At 46.9% G+C, this 20,139-nt stretch overlaps 1 protein-coding gene across 2 annotated transcripts in view; it reads left to right on the top strand.

The window, feature by feature from the left end:
- RCC1L (RCC1 like) overlaps nucleotides 1-17,815 on the top strand; it is a 37,861-nt gene extending 20,046 nt beyond the window's left edge. Inside the window, exons 7-11 of one of the 2 annotated variants that reach the window (XM_081132070.1) lie at nucleotides 3,395-3,576; nucleotides 7,379-7,466; nucleotides 8,305-8,478; nucleotides 10,917-11,002; nucleotides 16,165-17,815. In XM_081132070.1, coding sequence (XP_080988196.1) covers nucleotides 3,395-3,576; nucleotides 7,379-7,466; nucleotides 8,305-8,478; nucleotides 10,917-11,002; nucleotides 16,165-16,242 — 608 coding nt within the window. In that variant the 3' untranslated portion in view covers nucleotides 16,243-17,815. The remainder of the gene's footprint in view (nucleotides 1-3,394; nucleotides 3,577-7,378; nucleotides 7,467-8,304; nucleotides 8,479-10,916; nucleotides 11,003-16,164) is intronic. The other variant, XM_081132071.1, reaches the window with a different exon arrangement.
- The last annotated feature ends 2,324 nt before the right edge of the window (nucleotides 17,816-20,139 follow it).

Genomic DNA, 20,139 nt, shown 5'->3' with positions numbered 1-20,139 from the left:
AATATTCCCTTGTATGTATATAACACATTGTGCTTATCCATTCCTCCATTGATGAACACTTGGGTTGCTTCTACCTTTTAGCTGTTGGAATAATGCTGCTGTGAACATTGGTGTACAGATATCTCTTTGAGACCCTGCTTTCAATTCTTTTGGGTATATACCCAGAGGTGGAATTGCTGGATCATATTTAAAAATTTTTGAGGAACTGCCATACTGTTTTTCATAGCAGTGGCACCATTTACATTCCCCACAAGCAATGTATGAAGTTCTAATTTCTCCACATCCTTGCTAACACTTGTTATTTTGTTTTTGTTTTGTAATAGTGGCCATCCTAATGGATGTGAAGTGGTATCTCATTTGTGATTTGCATTTCCGTAATGATTAATGATGTTAAACATCTTTTCAGGTGCTCATTGGCCCTTTGTATATCTTCTTTGAAGATTGTTTTTTAATTGGGTCATTTGTTTTTTGTTGTGGTTTTGTTTGCTATATATTCTGAATATTAATCTTATCACATATTTGATTTGCAAATATTTTCTTCCATTCTCTGGGTTGCCTTTTTACTCTGTTGGTAGTGTCTTTTGATGCACAAAAGTTTTTAATTTTCATTAGTGAAATTTGTTCAGCTTTTCTTAAAAAATTTTTTATAGTTTTATTAAGACATAATTGATATACATTACCATATAAGATTAAGATGTACTGCATGATGGTTTGATTTCTATATATTGTGAAATGATTGCCACAGTAGGTTTAGTTAACATCCATTATGTCACACAGATACAGTAAAAAGAAAAAAATGTTCTGCTTGTGATGAAAGCTCTTAGGGTCTACTCTCTATTTATTTAATTTTTTTAATCCTCACCAGAAGATATTTTTTCCATTGCTTTTCAGACAGAGGGAGAGGGTGAGGGAGAAAGGGAGAGAGAGAAAGAAAAACATCGATGTGAGAGAGAGACATCAATTGGTTGCCTCCTTCATGCACCCCGACTGGGGCTGGGGGTCAGACTTGCAACTGAGGTGCATGGCCTTGGCCAGAATTGAACCAGAGACCCTTCAGTCCGAGGGCTGAAGCTCTAACCACTGAGCAAACCTGCTAGCACAGGATCTATGCTCTTAACAACTTTTTGCTTTTGTTGCCTGTGTTTTTGGGTCATATATCTAAGAAATCATTGCCAAATCCGATGTTGTGAAGCTTTTAGCCTAGGTTTTCTTCTTAGAGTTTTACAGTTTTAGGTCTTACATTTAGGTTTTTGATCTGTTTTGAGTTGATTTTTGTATATGGTGTTAGTTAAGGGTTCCACTTTATTTTTTGCATGTGGGATACCCAGTTCCCCACTACCATTTGTTGAAAAGATGTCCTTTTCCTATTGAATGGTCTTGGGATTCTTTTCAAAAATCATATGACCATATAAGCAAGGTTTTTTTCTGGACTCTATTCTATTTCTTTGGTTTATATGTTTGTTTTTATGCCAGTACCACCCTGTTTTGATTACTGTAGCTTCATAGTAAGGTGAAATCACAAAGTGTTAGTTTTCCAACTTTGTTATTTCTGCAAAAAACATTGTTGGGATTTTAATAGGGATTATGTTGAATCTGTAGATCACTTTGGATAGTATTGACATCTTAACAATATTAAGTCTTCTAATCATGAATGTAAGGTGTCTTTCCATCTGTTTATATTTTCTTTAATTTCTTTCAGCAATGTTTTGTAGTTTTCATTGTACAAGTTTTTCACCTCTGATTGTTAATTCCCAAGGATTTTATTCTTCCTGATGCTACTGAAACAGAATTGTTTTCTTAATTTCCTTTGTTGGATTGCTCACTGTTAGTATATAGAAATGCAGGTGAGATTTGTGTGGATTTTGTATCCTGTTTCTTTGCTGAATGCAGTTCATTTTTATAGCTGTATGATATTCTACTATGGAATACACCTCAGTTTATTCACTTTTTGTTGACAGATAATTGGATGGTTTACAACTTTTTGTTATATAACAAACAGTGTTTCTATGATCATCGGTGTGTCTCCTTGTACATGTGCTCAGGAGTTCTAGGAGCTCTAGTGAAGATTCTGTGAGTGGAAGTGTTGGGTTATAGGGTATGCATATGCATTCCAATGATTGTTTCCAAAATGGTGGTAACAAGTAACCTCCACAACAGCAGGGCGTGTCCCACAGCCGGGCAAAGTTTGGTATTGTCCACCTGAAAGTTTCTGCCTATCTGCTTGCTGGCTGTGAAATAGTCTCGCATTGAGGGCTGAATTTGCATTTTCCTCACTCCTACTGCAAGTGAGCATCTTGCCATGTGTTTATGGACCAGTCTTGCTTTTTCTTCTCTGAAATGTATGTGGTGTCTTTACGCACTTTTGCTGACTTATTTGTCTTTTTCTTACTGATCTTTAGGAATTCTTTATTTGCTCTGTATCTGTAGTCTGTCAGTTTAGTGTTGCACATATCTTCTCCGAGATTGTGGTTTGTCTTTTTGTCCATCCATTTGCATTTTTAATTTTAACTATATTTTTTCATTTCTAATTGTTCCCTTTTTAAACTTATCTAGCCATTTTCTGTAGTCTCTTATTCCCGCTTTTATTTCTTTGAACACTGCGCACAGAGTTATTTTTTTTTTTTGTATATCATAATTCCAGTGTCTGAAGTCTGGGGTATAAGTGGGTTGTTTGTTAGTTCTGTTTACTCTCACTCATAGTGGCGTCTTTCTGTATGAGTTTAGTAATTTTTTATTGTGATCTCATATTCTGTTGAATTTAATTTGTGGAAACTCTAAGGGCCTACACTGGAGATGGTTTCCTCCAGAGAGGATTTGGATTTGCTTTTGCCTGTTGCCAAGGGTGCTGCCAGTCTGACCCTGTGAGGAAGCCCCTGGAAGCCAGAGTTGGTTTAGTGTTTTGCCTTCGTTTGCTGCCCAGAGGTTACCCTCTATCGCAGCGCTGATAGTGACATTGTCTTTCAGTCAAGCCCTATTTACTGTTTACTGTTTACCATGTTGCTTTGCCTGTTTCCATTTACTTTTTTGGGGGTGAGATAGAGGGTTTGTGTGGGATGGGCTGTTAGAGATTTTCCAGCAAGCTCAGCAGTGCATAAGAAATTAGTTGTTGTAATATATGCAAGGTCAAATGTTCACTGTATAGTGGAATTTCATCCTGAGAAATTTTCTAACTTGAATCACACCTAGAAAATTCCAAGGTTTTAAGATGTTCAGTTTCATTGATGTCTTTTTCCTCCTCTGAAAGAACATGGGGATGGAAGTTGCCTGGCATTCAGAGGAACAGATCAGAATTTCTGATATTTGTAATGTGCTTAAAATGTGTTTGGCATATAGTAAGTCTGTGTAAATCATAAAAGAATAAGTTATTAAAAGTAAGTATTTTCCATTGTGTTAGGTCTGGGTCACTACAATATCACCAGCGTACCTACCAAGCTGGGTGGAGACCTTGCAGGAGTGAATGTTGTCCAGGTTGCCACCTACGGTGATTGTTGCCTGGCTGTGTCTGCCGATGGAGGCCTCTTTGGTTGGGGCAACTCTGAGTACCTGCAGCTGGCTTCTGTCACTGACTCCACACAGGTATGAGGTCACTTACAGCATGGTGCTGGGAGGTTTGTAAATATAAAATGTTAAGGACATTTATAAGAGGTTCTTCACCAAAGTGTGATGTATCAAGTGCTAGAATGTTAAGGCCTAACCTGTTGTAAGACTGCCTCTTCGAGGTTCCAAGTTTTTGACAGTCTCATTGGAGCCTGGAAAGAAAGCTTAGATTCAAAAGCCATTATTATCAATACTTTGATGAGCTAGTCCTGGTTTAGAGCAGTATTTTAGGTATGTCTGAGTACCCTGTCTTGTTCTAAAGGGGATACAAGGCTGTTTACCTAAGTTCCTAGCATGTCATAGTGTGTCTTTTGTTGCAGTGTAACACATATGCCCCCAAAGCACACAGATCATGAGTGTGTAGCTCGGTGTGCGACCCACACAGATCAAGCACTGGAATACTAGCAGCCTTCAGAAGCCCTGCCTGTGGCTCTCCTCACCTCTAGCTCGTCCTCACCGAAGCAAGCCACCATTAATACAACACAGTAGAATTTTAAACGTTTTATTAAGGAAAACTTCAAATATAAACAAAAAGTAGAGCTCATGGCATAATTAATCTCTATATACTCATCACCCATGTTCAATTACCAACTAATGGCCCATTTAAAAAATAGAGATATAATTCACGATTTTAAAGTATATAATTTAGTGTTTTTTAGTATAGTTACAAGGATGTGTAGCCATCACCACTATCTAATTCCAGACATTTTCATTAACAGCCTCCCTTCTCCCCTCAAAAAACCCCATACTCCCTAATGGCCAGTTTTTCCATCTACTCTGTCCTGGATTGTTTTGAAGCAAATCCATATTTCATCTATAGAAGTTTCAGTGTGTATCTCTAAAACATAAGAACTATTTAAAAAAAATACTACACTTCTTAATATTGTCAAACTTCTGACAGATAGAGAAGGGGTTTTAAATATATGTTAATGATAAAGAAACTTGCACAAGGGGAAACCAAAGATCATCTAATAAGATGAAAAAATGCATTCTCTCTGGTCTGGCTCAGTGGCTAGAAGTGGTTGCAGAATTGGCTTTGAGCTTCTGAGTAGCCAAAGCAAAGAAGAAAACATGGTTATTTAAATGATTCATTGTTTCTCTAAGATAAACAGCAGATGAAGTGTGCAGAAGTACTGCTCTTCCTAATGCCAACGCCTGAGAAAAATGTCTCCGCATGGCCTTCCGTGGGGGACAGGGTTAGTGTCGTGTCATTGTTATATATTGCTGCATAACAAGTCACCCCAAAACTTAGTGGCTTAAAACAACACACATTTATTATCTCACAGTTTTGTGGGTCAGGAATCTTGGGGTGGCTTAGCTGGGCCTTCTGGCCCTGACTATTTCAAAGGCTACAGTCATCTTATGGTTCAGCTGGGGAAGGCTTTGCTTTCAAGACTACACTGGTGGTGGTTGGTGGGATGCAGGTCCTTGTGGCCTGTTGGACTGGGGTTCCACTTCCTTGCTGGCAGTTAGCCAGCTACTAGTTGTTGGCCAAGCCTTCCATGGTTCCCTGCCACATAAGCTTCTGCGTGTGGTAGCTCACGTGGCTTGTGGCTTCATCAGAGTGAGCATAGGAGAAGGCAAGAGTACCAGTGAGACAGAAGCTAGTGTTTTATCTCTTAGTTTTGGCAGTAACTGTCCCTCACTTTGCTGGTATTCTGCTCATTAGAAGCAAGTCACTAGGTCCAGCCCCTTACCCCTACCCCACAGGGCAGGGATTACACATGGGTGTGAATAGGAGGGGACTGGGATTATTGGGGGTCATCTTAGAAGTAACCCATCACAACCATGATTCTTTACTGCGGCCTAAGCCTCCTCCTGTGAGTGACAACAGTGGTATGTTTCCAGTGGCTCCGTGCTAGAGTATTTCTCAGTACTTGCTGAGGGCCTCGTGCCAGAGCTCAGTGAGGTAAAGCAGCTCTCTGGGAGCCAAGCAGCGGAGGCCCAGCCCCAGCCTGACAGCCCCACTTTATCTAGGCATACATTTTCTGGATTGGTGAGCCCCTTTATTCCTTTTGAGTCAACTTAGGGACTGTTATCTTTCAGCTGTCTCCATTTGAAAGTGAATCTGTGAAGATTCATGGCTGTCACTGAAGCACTAACAATCTATCTTTCCAAAGTTATTTCTCAGTAGAAGCGCCAAGACCAAATCCTGCTGGAAAGCTAAGCTGGCCACATTTCACTCTCCAAACCCCTGACCCTCCCATCTCTCACTCTCAGCAGATCTTGCCTCCTGTTTAATAGAGAAAACAGATGCTGTCTGATGCGAATGCCCTCAGTTTCCTACTATGTCTCCTATACCCGTACCTGTGTGTGTACCCACCCTGGGCCCGTTCCTTTTTCTAGCAGCGAAGGAGGGGGATCTTCCTGTTGAAGCTGATTCTTCTCTTGTGTCCTGGCTACCATCTCCTTTCACCTTTTCAGAAGCCATACTCTATTTGCTGGGCCTTCTTTCTCATAACTTCAGCCTGTGCTTCTCTACTCGCTTCTCCATCAGTCTTTACAACTGACTCATGTGTCTTCCATCTTAAAAAGCCCTGTGTGGACTCCTCTATCTCCTTCCGTTCTCCTCACCCCTACCCCTCTGCTTTACCTCCTGCTTCCTTCCTAGGACAAGCCTCTCAGGAGCTGCTTTTACTTGCCACCTGTTCCCTCATCTCCTACTCATTTTTCAGTCCATTCCACTTAGTTTCCACCCTTATGAGTTTGCTGGGTGGTCCTTGATAGGGTTACCAATGACATCCATGTTGCTCAAAATAATAATAAAGAATCTGGGGAACATTTTTCCCTCTTTATCTTTCTTGACCTCACAGCAGCATTTGACATTGACTGTGACATCTTTGTGAAAAGCACTCTTCCTTTTGCCTCTGTGACTAGACTCTTCCACTGCTGTCTTGTCTTTCTTGTTGTCCCTTCTTGGTCTCATTTACGGGGTCTCCTCTGTGCCAGACCTTTACATTTTGAGGCTCCTCATGGCGTGGACTTGGCTTTTTTTCCTCCATATTCCCCCTTTAGATCTTACCCATACCCATGGGCTGCACTTGCCATCTATATGCTTACATATCACAGTTCCAGACATCACTTTGTAGCACTTGACATTACCACTTGGCCGTCTCTAGGCACTGTGAGTTCCATACGTCGTCCAAAAGTAAACACGCGCATCCCCACGCTCTGGGCCTTCTCCATGGTTCGCCATGTTCATCATGTTCCCCTCTGGAAATTCCACAGCTTCCTGCATGACCGGCCGCCCTTTCCCCACCAGCATCTTGCACCGCATTCTACCCCTCCCCCTGCTGTAGCCACTCTGACCTTGTTTAACCTCCAGAATGTGCCGTGCTCACCTCATTCCCTTTGCACAGTCCATCTCCCATGCTTGGAATATCCTGCCCTTCTCCCCTTGCCAAGTTACTTCTCATCCTTCAGGTCGCAGGAGAAAATGAAGCCTTCCCTGCCTGCTCCTCCCCCCAAACTACACCAGTCTCCCTGACATTCATTCTCAGAGACCCTATTCTTTCCTTCATTGCATTCAGCACAAATTAATTTCATGTTAATTGGGCTGGCAGCTGCCTCCTCCGCTAGACTAAGAGAGGGACCAGGTCTCTCGTTTCTGTTCGTATTCCCAACATCCAGTTAGATGGTTAGCATATGTTCAATGTTTGGGAAATATTTGTGGCATGAATGAATGAACTGGGACTTACATACTCTGTACACAAGACCAGAGTATTTCCAAGTTCTCACTGGTTTGTCTTCCTAACACTGTGGACCCTTCCTTTTGATTCAGGTGAACGTTCCCCGGTGCTTACCCTTCTCAGGAGTGGGCAAGGTGAAGCAGGCTGCCTGTGGTGGTACAGGCTGTGCTGTGTTAAATGGTGAGACCCTCTTGCAGACACACTGGGCAGCTCTAGGTGGGTTGGACAGGGAAGGGTCGGTGTTCCATTGGACTCACAGGCAGCAGACCTTGGCCTGAGGAAGGGAATGTGGCTGGGGGAAGATCTAGGTAGATTGAATTCAGCTAATAGAGGGTGAGGTGACGTCTTGATAGGACGATAATAGCCGTGATTTATATGCAGACAGCACAGGGCTTAGTGATCTGTAGCAGCCTCTGAAACGGAGAGTGAACTTTCTCCCCCGTCCCTTAGTCTGGGCCAAAGGCTCCAGCTCTGCCTTCTCCAGGGAGACTGTGCCAAGAAACAAAAAGCAGATAGGAGAAGAACCTTAGGGTTTAGATACTGAGATCCATGCCTCTGGGATTAAACATCTGGTACCACTGATGAGTATTAAACTTTTATAACCAAAAAATCATTTTTAAGAGTTTTAGGAATCTGGCCAAAAGTTGTTTAGTGCTTGGCTTGGTATTCTGATCAGTGTGAAACATGGTGCTGTTAGGAAAAACTGTCCTTCGAGGGCTCTCCTGTGTTCAGATGGAGTTTCTGGGTGATTTATGGATTGGTCCTGCCCAGGTTACCCTTAAGATGTGAGAAGTTTGTATTCTGAGATTGGTGAGCTGGCTAGACATACTCCACAAGCAAGAATTTGAAAGAGGAGAAAAGAAACATTATTTTAAATATCTGTTAGCATATTCTTGCCAAGCGAGTAGGAAAAAAAAAGCATGTGTATATATGCATCTTGGTGGTGCAGTTTGAATTTCTAGTGCGTGAGGGCTGCTCTCGGTTTGACTTATTGACCGTTGTTTTTCCTGTAATGTAGGAGAAGGACATGTTTTTGTCTGGGGCTATGGAATTCTTGGGAAAGGACCAAACCTAGTGGAAACTGCTCTTCCAGAAATGATTCCACCCACTCTCTTTGGCTTGACGGAGTTCAACCCAGAAGTCCAGGTTTCCCGCATTCGATGTGGACTCAGCCACTTTGCTGCCCTTACCAGTAAGTGACCAAGTCGTGTGGCTCCAGAGACTGACAGAGCCTCACTCTCTCATATTCAGCCCAGACTGTGGGCAGCTCTCAGTTTCCATCCATCCAGCGGAGTGGTACCCTTGTGTGGATAATTAAAGAGAGTGGCTAATCCAGAAGTTTTTGGCTTGAGGTTGTATAATGTGTGTCTTTTTTTCATCCTGGAGTTCTGTTTTGGTTCATTTGGTTTGTGGTTAGGCTAATGTGAAAATGAATTTTCTCAAGAGGATACCAGTCAGTGGCAGGAGTGGGCACCCTTGAGTATGTTGGGGTGCTGGGGGAAACCAGCAGAGGTTTGGCAGATCCATGGTGGGTAATTAGGAAATGAATGTGTGAGGCTTAATCCCACTGCCTGGCCAAGCCCAAACCCCGATCTGACCCAGGAACGTGGGATGGCGAGGAGCAGACTTGTAAGACCATCCTGCGGTTTTGTGGAAGTAAATCTACCCGATTTCTCCAGGGTGCTGGGGGAGAGACTGATCAAAGGGAAGGCTGAAAGGGAGATTTTCTCCCAGGCTTGCCAGTGACACAGCCATAACATATCCAGTTACCCTGCAGCCCTTGAATGTGTGCTTTTCTTGATTACATCTCCCATTTCACCACAGTGACTGTGGGTTCAATTTGTTCCTCTTTAGTTGACTTGAATCGTCAGACTGTATTAATTTAATTTCATTTTGTGATTCTCAAGCAAATTCACTATTTCCTTGCAATTAAAAAATCTTTTTGTCTCATGGTAATTGTTTTCTTTTAAACATCTGGCTGGGACAGTCAGTTCAGGTCATCCTTGTTTGTGTGCTCTGGCCCCATGCTGTATGAGGACTGCTCCAGATGATCACCATTCAGTATTTTCTGAACTCCAGGCCTCGGGGCCTTAAGACACACAGGCTGCAGTGTAGACTGTTGTGCTGGTGGGTTGGAGTCTTGCCTGCCTGTATTAAAGCACCAGGTGGTAGCAGTGCTGATGGTGGAGAATCCCTCACCGCCACTCAAGCATAGTCAGCCACTGCCATTCACAAAAGAGCCTAGTTCTCGAGAGGTTTGTAAAGCTACTTTGACTTACTAAATAAGAATCATTGTGAACGAATTCTAGAGCTAGAACGAATCATTGTGCTAAGGCTTAAACTATGAGCAGAGTTACATACCTGGAAACCCATACGAAGTGTCCACTAGAGTAGACTGTTTTCTGTTTGCCGTCATGCTGTGTGCCATTTTGGTTCACACTTAATTGAATTCCCTATCTCGCTTTTCCCCAAGACGCAACAGCCACCCCCTAAGTGCCAGTCACCGTCCCTCAGGAGAGGGAGCATCAGAGCTTGGGTTCCTTCCCTGTGTGCCCAGTGTTTACATATGGCCAGCTGGGAGTTGGGGTTGGTTGGTTTACCCTAAAGTCTGCTAACATTTTGGGGCCAGACTGAATTGTGAATTGTCCTGTTAAACACATAAAATCTGAGGGTGGAGGACCAGGGGTGATGGTCAGACCAGAGGGGCTCAGATAGCTTGTAACAAAAGGATTCCTTATTTAATCAGCCCTGATCATTTTAGTCCTGGCTTTTCCATGTCTTTCTGCTTCTGCTTGCCAGATGTGGGGTAGCTGAATGGGGCCGCCACACCAAGGAGTGCCCAAAGCTGATGTGGTGCAAGTCAGAAATGAAGGCGGCGGGTTGGGAAACTGCCCTACCAGGTGTGGGTTCCTTCCTGGAGGCTGACATTCCCAGAGCCGAGGCCGCGGTGCAGTCTCCTGGGCTATTCTCATAGCAGCCTCTCGGTCCTTTTCCTTCCTGGCACTTTCTATAGTTTGTCAGCATGTATGCATTGGTTTGATCATTTGTTTATTTCTAGCTGTTTGACTAGTCCCATGAGGACAGAAACCAAGCATGTTTAGTCACAGTCCTGTCCCACCTGCTAGCACACAGACCTAGACCTGGCCCAGAGAGGTACACTAAAGTGAATTCCCTATATAGCTTCCCCCCAATCACCGTGTGTCACTTGACTAAATACTCCTGAGGTGCGGAAACCCAGACAAGGAATGACAGTCATCCTACTTCGAGGATGCTCAGATTTCAGGATTTGTGGAGGCAGAGTTTGGTCTGACATAGCTATGGACAAGGAGTGTATGCATAGGGGGCGAGCAGAGTGGGCTGTGTGCGGGAGCTGCCTTGGCCCTCCACTCCACGCACATGCTCATCTCCCATGTGATGGACACTGCAAATCTGGGCTTGGACATGTTTTTGGTATGGGGACAGTATACTTTTCCCTTCAAAATAAAGCATTACTGTCTGGTAGAAACTGAAGTTTACACTGGGCTCTGTTTGTACCAGGTTCTGGAAAGCTTGTTCTCATGACCCTTCCTCTTCTTGGAGACTTGCCCTCGGTTTAGTCCTAACCAAGCCACCATTTTTCTTTCTTTGCAGACAAAGGAGAGTTGTTTGTTTGGGGCAAGAACATCCGAGGATGCCTGGGAATCGGCCGCCTAGAAGACCAGTATTTCCCTTGGAGGGTAAGATGACTGGGCAGGCCTGAGGGCAGGTCCACAGGGCAGACTCACTCTGTGTGGTAGCACAGCCCCGTGTGTGCAGCTGGGCCAGCACCAGGTTCCCGGGACTGCTCCTCCTGGGCCCCGCCTGCCCTCCTCCTGCTCTCTGGCATCAGGCAAGGCTGCTCAGGTGAAGAGCCAGAGCCTAGCACCAGCTTCTCTGGCTGCGGGCTCACTCCCTTCGCTCCTCCCTGGGGCCTGTTGGGCGAGCGGTGGGAGGGAATGGGCCGTGTGGGGTTCCGTCCCACGGGGCCCTGTGAGAAGCCTCGTTGGAGGCTGCCTGGGGATGTGGAGCGGGAAGCAGAAGTGTGCTTCAGAGAGGAGCCGGCTGCAGGCCGGTGCCACGAGGCTTGGGGGCTGGCAGGGAGCGACTTGAAATGGAGAAGTTGGCACGCCAGGAGCTGTTTGCAGAGGCCAGTGCAGAGGAATGTTTACAGTGAATTTAAAAGAAAGCAGGATGTTTAATATTTAGAATGTCTTACCACAGCCACCAAAGTGAAAAAATAAAGGCTTTTCTTAGGGGAGGATGCAATTAGACAAAAAAGCTCATTTCAAAATTAAAGGGGAAAAAGTTCTTTCTTCAATTGTTGTTTATCTTAGTGTTGTTTACTAAGTTTTTAAAGTTCTTAAAAAAAGGTGTTTATTTTTTTGAATACAGAACATATGTCCTTGTTCAAAGTGTATTATGGAAAATCAGTTTCCCATGTCTTGTCCCAGAGGCAACCCCAGGACTGGTGTCTGACGCCCCCTCCAGAGACAGTCTCCGCCTATAGAAGTGTGTGTGTATGCATGAGCGTGCACATGCTCAAGTATTTTAGCAAGTTTCATTTTAATAATGTGCTTTGAAATGGTATAAAATATCTTTTAAAAACACATGAAAATTAAAAAGAAATGTATAATTTAAATAAAATAAGGATTTGTCTGTCCAGAACCCACTGCAGAATGTTCTGAGGCTCTTGGTATTTTAGGGGCTTGTTTCCATCGGCCCTTCCCTCGACTGCTGACTCTCCTGGGTCCCTGTGAACTTGGCAGGCCCTGGCTCCTTTAAAACAGTAGGTGCGGTTTCTAAGAAAACAGGTCAAAACGGAGACTTTAAACTTGTTAGAAAGAAATAGTTGTGCACCAGAGTTGTTCCCAAGCTGGCTGGTGCTCAGTTGCTCGTTCTCTGAGCCTGGAAATATCATTACGTGTGAGGAATGGAGAGGCGGTTGGTGGACAGCGGATGGTACCGCAGGTGATCTGAATGTTGATACTGTGGATTTAGACATCCTGCTTGGTTTCCGGTAGTTCCTTACAGTCCTCCCTTGAACCTCACCAAAAAGGCCTTTCTAAGGGGAAGCTTAGGAAACAGTAAAGCAACTGGATTTTGGACAAATGACTGCTATGACTAGGGGCTCCCCACCTGCCTTCATTTCCTCTAAATTAGAGTGGAAACATAAGGACAGCCATGAAATAAGATTGGAAATCTGATAGCATTTTCCTTATTGAAATGGCTGAGCCAAGCTTTGGGCTCCGCTGTGAGGCTGGAAGCAGTAGGCTGTTGGGGGTTGACACCACTTGCTGCTCAGACCAGACCCCTTTCACCTATTCCTCACTTACTAGACCTCCCTCCGGGAATGTCGTTTCCTGCATCTGCGCCATCAGGGAAAGGACGCTTGGCTGCTTTCTTGACAAACCGTTGTCTTCCCTCTTGTACATTTGTTGAGCCCTCAGTTTGTAGAGCTACTTTGTTCCCTTGTCACCTTTTGATTGGGGTTTGGGGGATGGGTGAAGGGGAGAGTGTGAAAGGATGGAGCTAAGATCTGATGGCCTGCCCTTTCCGCTTTTTGCAAGCTCGAAGATGCGAGGCTGAGGCTCTGGGACAAAGGTGGTGGCAGGAACCAGGTTTTGGATCAGCCAGGCTGGATTCTTTGAAGATTCGATTGGTCTCTTGTTGAGTAGCTGGACCTTGCTCCTGTCCATTCTGTTGTACTCACTTAGAAAAAATTACAGAAGAGTTTTAATCTTTAAAAAACTGTATTTTGTTATTCAGTGGGGGTTGTGTTACATCAATTTAAGAGTATTTCAAGAAAGAAAAAAAAGAGTAGCCTTATTTGTAGCTCCTACAAGGGATCCTCATTAGTTGGTCTTGGACTCACAGAACCTGGGCGTCCCTCTCAGTATGCAGGCTCAGGTAGTGACATTGGAGCCCCCTGATTTAAGCCTCTCCTTCCAAAGCTTTCCAGGATGTTTTCCTGCTACACATTGATGCTCAGAGCTCATAGAGGTTCAGTGGTTTCTTCAAGGTCATACATTTCGTAAGCAGAGCCAGGGTTAGACTCAGACGTGTCTGACTGTGAGATGCCAGTCTCCTCACTGTAGTCCCCATCCTCTGTGAGGGCCTGAGCTGGACATCCAGGGTCCCCAGTGGGAGAGAGAAGGAAGCAAGTAGAGGTGGAGACACTGCAGGTGTCATCTGGTCTTTATTGGACCCTCTGACCTGAATGGCAGCACCGCAGGCATGGGAACGGGCTGCTGGGGCGTTTTTGAATGGCCTTCACCTTTCAGCCCTGGGAAGAGCACTCACTTTCCACAGCCTTTCCTAGGGGCCGCAGAGCTGTCAGTGCGTCAGACACGTTGCACTCGTTCTCTCTTAACCTCTGAACAACCTGGAAGGTTGGGGCTCTACTCACTGTGCACACCTGTGGACACTGGCTAGGAGTCAGAAGAGCTGGCCCCATCTCTTAGGATCTCTGGGTGAGGCCGTGGTGTGAATTTGGGACTCTGCCTGCAGGCTGTGCTGCCGCCTCACCATGAGCCCCTCTGTTCAGTAGCAGGTTGGGCTGGGAGCACAAGCTGGGAAACCATCTGGCTTCCAGGCCTCCTCCTTAGGTAGCCACCTCAGTAGCCACAGGCCCATGGCGGTTCCGAGGCCCCGGGGAAGAGGTGCACTGTGGGAGCTGGGCGTGCTGGGGCAGCGCCTTCTGGCAGGCCCAGCTCTCTTCTCAGCCTGCTCGCTTGGTGCCAGGAAGGAAATTTCAGAGGCAGCCAAGTCAGGGGAGCAGCTAGTCTGCTGGGGCCAGCCCCAGCCCCAGCCCCGGGTCTTTGCTCCTCCTCAGCCCTCCCGTGCCTGTCACCTGGCGGGTGCTTGTTTTAGGAACATGTAATTGTGGAGAGAGATGTTCCTAAACTGAGTCTGCTCAGACTTTGAAGTCACTCAGGCTAAATGTGCTTTTGGTTTTTAGAACCGTTTCCCTTTGCGATAATGTTGTGAGTGTAAATTGGTTTAGAATTGGCTCCCTTTAACCTTGACAAGGACAAAAATAAAACACGGCTGAGGGCGTCTTCTGCTGGACTCCGTTCAGGGACTGAGTCTTGGAGCGCCACTGATTGCTCAACCAGGGAGCCTCCGCTGCCACAGAGAGGGGGGCCCCAGAGGCCAGGCCGTGCTTCCTGCCTCAGCCAAGGCCACTGTCCTGGCGAGTAAACCAGGGCCAAGTGGCTTACTCTGCTTTGGGTGCTAATGGCCAGAGCACTCGGGGGAACAAGCCCATAGGTGCGTAAGTGCAGCAGCGGGGCTGCAGGTTAGTGTGGAGGGGGCCCTTTCCCTGGTGTGATCAGTGAAACGTGCTCTAATGGCCTGGGGGGTTGCTAAGAGTTCACCTGGGCCTGGTCACCACAGAGGCACATGTTTTCCCCTGTGTCCCTGGCCAGCCTGGAATGCTTTCTGCATCTAGGAGCCTTTGCGATGAACTGGGCACCAGTTCTTGTTTGTTTAGTGATTTCTCTAATAGGATTCGCTAAAGACGTTTGTTTAGGGTGGGGGGGTGGGAAGCACAACTTGGTTATTAGCATCCATTTGTTTGTGGCCAGGAGTCCTTAATGGACTTGTCTCCCCATGCCAAAGGCGCCAAGCTGCGGGGTCGGCGCTGCTGCCTCTGGGCTTTTAGGCCAGGCCATCTGGATTAGGCCTTTTCCCCTTTTAAGCTCAGTAAACTCCACAGGCTGTCACAGATCCCCTTTCCAGCTGTCACTCTGCCCGGCTGAGCGCCGCCACCAAGGCAGGATGGCGGGATTCGGATCTGGTCAGAACAGCAGCATCACGTCCTAGCCAAGGGCTGAGGAGTAAGTGGCACTGGCTCCCTGTCTTAAAAATTGCCACCTAAGAAAACAATACATGACATTTGCTTCTCTTTGCACCAAGAACCTCTGGAAGGACAATGAGAAACCAGTCAAAAGTGGTTCCCATATCAGAGGGAAGGTAGGGAATGTTATTTTATATTGTAGGCATGTGAATGTATTCCCTATTCAAAATAATAACAATAATAATAATAAAATAAGAGAAAGAAAAGCGCCCCTTTTCTGGAGCACTGGGGTGGCCATGTGGATGTGGGAATCCTTGAGTTGGGGGCACACCCATTTCCAAGGCCTGGCCGTAGAACAGTGAGTCATTTTAAAGGCAAACAACCTGAAGCCTCTACATCCCAGGAGACTGTTTGCCATTACCTTGAGAGTGGGGGCCTTCCTGTGATGAAGGTTGTCAGTGTAGATGGGCAGTGTCGCAGGCCTGCTGGCCAGGCCTTTGGCACCTTCTGAGACACAGTAAACATCCCCTCTCGAGTGTGCACAGGATTTGTGTGTCTGTCTGTGTCTGGAGCTAGAGCTGGTGGGCAGAGTTGGGTAAAGACCTTGGGGACCCTGAGAACAGGAGAAAGGGTTTCTCAAGCTGCTCTAGTGAGCCATGGTGGGGACCACTAGACAAGGCCACTGAACACCTGGCTTGAGGACAGGTGCTGCCCTCTGGTGGGGTCACGCTCAGAGGGGACTATATCTGTGGGATGTGTACTCAGGGTTTGTGCTTGTGCCCAGAGAGGGCTCTTGGAGGGGTGGACAGTAATGTCTACTGTTGACTGGATGGGGAGTTAGGATGGCTATTTCCATGGTGATTGCATTTACTTATCCCAGCAGACCTGCTAGGTAGGTTGTAAGTATCCCCATTTATCACCCAGGGAGGGAGCCAAGGCTGAGAGAGGCTGTCACCTACCAAGAGGTAGAGCCCAGATCAGGTCCGAGTGGGGCCACCTCCAAGCCTGTCTGCCTCCTAGCTGGCCACTCCCCCTCACCGTGTGCTGGGTCTTGTTTTTCAGGTGACGATGCCTGGGGAGCCCGTGAATATGGCGTGTGGTGTGGATCACATGGTGACCCTGGCCAAGTCATTCATCTGAATCTCCTGCATGACCCGTGTGAGCCTACCCTGGCCTCAGAACCACTTAGCAGAAGAAGCCTTTGGGGTTCTGATGGGGCTCAGAGAGGACCAGAGCCCTTCATGAAGTGTGACACTCTTTCCTGAAGCCCTTAGGAGGTACATACTGAAGTGGTCCCTGCTCCTGGTGAGACCTGCCGAATTCACGTAACGGCTGCCTTTATCGGGCTGGTCTGCAGGAAAACGAGTCTCAGGGCTGTGTGGCCCCAGCAGGGCGAGGATACTTAGAATGTCTTGGCTCTTTCCAGGGTACATGTGACGACTTCTGGTGTCACATGTGGCCCAAGAAATGAATCTCAGGAAATCTTTGCTCTCTCAGCCTGCATTTTGTTTGATCTTAAAAGGAGGCCTGACAGAGTTTAGTGCTTGGAGGGCTTCTGCAGCCCCCTGGAGCACAGCAGTGCTTTTGGTGGGCTTGTGGGCAGGCATGCATGGGCACTGGACAAGCCCAGCCTGACTGAGGGAGCTGGGCTGGCTCCAGCCTGGGGTTTTCATTCAGGTCCCCTCCCACCCAGCCATTTCCGGTCAGCTGCCCACAGCTGGCTTGCTGCTGGGACACATGCTGAAATCTTTGCTTGGATTGGGGTTCTCCCTGAAAATACCAGTGGGCGCCAGCTCGGTGCCCCATGGGCTCACGGCTGTCACCAACCTTGTAACCATTCTCACTGCCTGGCTTGGAAAAGTGGAGAAGCCCCCACAGGAAGAAGGCAGCCAGATTCTTGTGGGCTGAGGGCTCCGAACACATCCCACAAAAGCTTGGCTGGAGTGCCAGCCTTGGAGAAGAAAGGTTCAGAGATTGTGAAAAACATTGGAGTTAGTAATATAACTTGTCTTATTCTTTAAAAAATATTTTAATATTTAAAAACCTCTTTTGGAATAATGTCTATTTTCTGCCTTTTTATTTTTAAGAACTGAAGAGGTCTTTTTATTTTTCCTGGTCATTTATAGAGATTAGCTTTCAAAAACAAGGCTTTTGATAGAGAGGCTACTAGAAATCAGTGAAAAATATGGTAGAAGACAGTCCTCCTTGAAAACTTTTCTGAACAGTCTACTCCCACAGTTCAATTGGGAGAAAATAACAAAGTATAAAAATAACTAGTAATCATGACACAAACTGGGCTCTCACTCACTGCCTGCCTCATTCATTCAGCAGTACTTCCTGTGTGCCCCTTGTGTGCCAAGGACTGTTTATCACACTGGACCACGTGGTAACAAACTTCTGTACGCAGGTCTCATGAAACACACTTTAGGAGACGAAGTGGACAATAAACAAGCAAAATGCAAAGTATGTTAGATGGTCGTATGGGTTGTGGAAAAAAATAAAGCAGGAGATGGGTGATTTCAGGAGGGTTGTAGCTTAAAGTGGAATCATCACTGAGCAGATTGCTGTGACCCAAGGCAGCAAGAACCAGCCATGTGGTGTCCGGGGGAGCAGCCCTAGGACCCCTTATCTGGGCTCATGTTCCAGTTCTCTGTGGGGGACCAATTCTTATGTTACTACAGCAAAGCTTTTCCATAAACCTGAAATACAGTTGAAAGCGATTTGTCATTTTCCATCCTGAAACTCCTGGCTGGGCCGAGTACCACACCGCCTTGGTGATGAAACATGGTCCTCAACCTCAGAGAAGATTCACCGTAGAGCATGTACTGATATGGAGGGTGAGCGCCCCTGAGGGGGGCAGTGGGTGATGGCAGAGACGGAGGGCCTCTTTCGACATAGGAGTTGTTATTAAGCTTCCCACCAAGTGACAACCAGATTCAGATCCACTACCTACCACAACCTTGGACACAGTAACCAGGGTATAATAAGGGACATCTTTGGATTTATCTTAGGACTCAGTGTCTTCCAGGTGGGCTTGGTCTGCCTGGCAGGGCGGCATGGATGTGTTCCTAGTTGGAGTGTATCTGCTACCACCAGGCTCTTTCCATAGTTCTCTGTGACACCCTGTGTGTCCTTTCTCAGCTTTGTCCCCTTGCCCCCAGGCCCTCCCAGCATTTAACACACAGGACAGAGAAACCTATGCCATCAGCTTGGTTGCTGATTTATCATTTTGTTCCTGTGTAAAGTCGGTGTTTGCAGTTCCAGGCTTCTCTCACATTAGGGAGCATGTGGATGACACCTGAATGATGTGACCACAGGCCAACTCTGACTTGTCCTCTGACCGTTCTCTCTCCTTACACCAGACTTTGTTCATTCACTTATTTGAGGTCAGTAGCCGAGGTAATGTGGAGCCCAAGTGAAAGGTGCTGCCTGGGAGGTGTGGGGACTCTTGTCACTTGGTGGCCACCACCAGTAGACAGTTCTCCAGGTGCCTGGGTCTCCGTCTTCCGTCCCAAGCCCCCACCAGACGTGCAGGCTGCCACTCCATAGGTGGGATCTGAAGGATGGCCCTGACTGGCATGCAAGACCTTAAACTAGCTGCTAAAAGTCACTCAACCTGCCATTCATGTCAGGCCACCCCTGACACTCAGAATCCCATCATGGCCATTCTCGTTTTTTGAATATGGTTGGCTCACATTTTCATGTATTTACTGTGTTCCGTGTGACAAGCCAGGTGGATGCTGAGAGCCATGCAGTCGAGATGGTGCTCTGACTTGGGACAGTAGGTTACATACGGTATGACTGAGAGCCCAGCACTATGCCTACACATGGTAAAAGCTCGGGCTGCATATTTGGGAACATCCACACTCTTCTCTTACATTACACCCTGGTCCCAGCACCTGGAGGGGCCCGGCCTCTCCTGACCAGCAAGGGAGCTGCTCAAACTGTTTTGAGGGGCCTTTTTGCAATTGCTGCTCAGAACTGCAGCCTACAGGAGGGACAGACCCTTTCAGATGGCCTTGAGGGCAGCACCCAGCACTGGCCCCATGAGGCAGCCATCACCCCAGGACCTGCCCTTCCCTGTGATGGGGCCCCAGGAGCTTGCCCCTCCCCCAAAACCCCAGGTGCAATACCCAGCTGCCCTGAGACTCGGGCTGTCCAACAAGCAATCAACCAATGGATGCATAAATAAGTGGAACAACAAATCGATGTTTCAATAATAAAAATCCCAGCCTTTTTTTTTCATACTAATCTTTCTATTAAACATGAAGCAGCAGCAGCTGAGGTTAAACGAGCCAGAGACAAGGTTTGGAGTCCTAACTGTGCTTTTCTCAGATCTGGGGCCACACCGAGGTGCATGCTCAGCAGTCAAGTTTAAAAGGATAAATCCAGATACTGTCACCTTACACCAGGAGTCAACTGTGTTGCTAGGGAGACAAGCAGGTGGGCTGTGGCTGGTAGTGGGGAGGTTGCCTGTGGAGAGAGAAATGTCTTGCTATCACTCTGGTAGCATGATGGCAGCTGAAGTGCCAGGAGACCAGAGAACACAAAGCCATGCCCATGAGAACAATGCCCCACTGGAGTCCACCCTTGGAGTCGGAAACAAGCAGCTCAGGCTCATGGCCGTAAGCTGTTCCACAGCTCCAGCAGTTGACCTTATTGCAGTGGGAGAAGACAGGGTAAGGCAGGGGCTCGGTGAGGTATGTATCAATACTCTTGGGTGCGCACCGTGCTCCAGGCCCTGCCAGGTGCTGGGAGCAGTGGTGAGGAGGACGCATCTGTCCCAGCTTGTGCATCTGGGGGCTGGCTGCCGCTGGTCTGGCCTCAAAGTGAGGCCACCTGCCCACGAGCAGCCAAGGAGGCGGAGTTCACGATGGGGCCTTGGGACAGATTCTGCCCCTTAATCCTGGGCTTCTCAACCCTGGCTGCGCCCTAGGGTCATCTGGGGAGGCTCTTCCTTCCTTTCTGATATGCCACATCTTGGTTACTCATTCATAAGTGGATGGACAGTTCGGTTGGTTCCGCTTCGGGGCTATT

This window comes from Miniopterus schreibersii, assembly GCF_964146895.1.
Source record: "Miniopterus schreibersii genome assembly, chromosome: 3".
Taxonomy (NCBI): Eukaryota; Metazoa; Chordata; class Mammalia; order Chiroptera; family Miniopteridae; genus Miniopterus; species Miniopterus schreibersii.
This window is presented reverse-complemented; position numbering and strand designations above follow the sequence as displayed.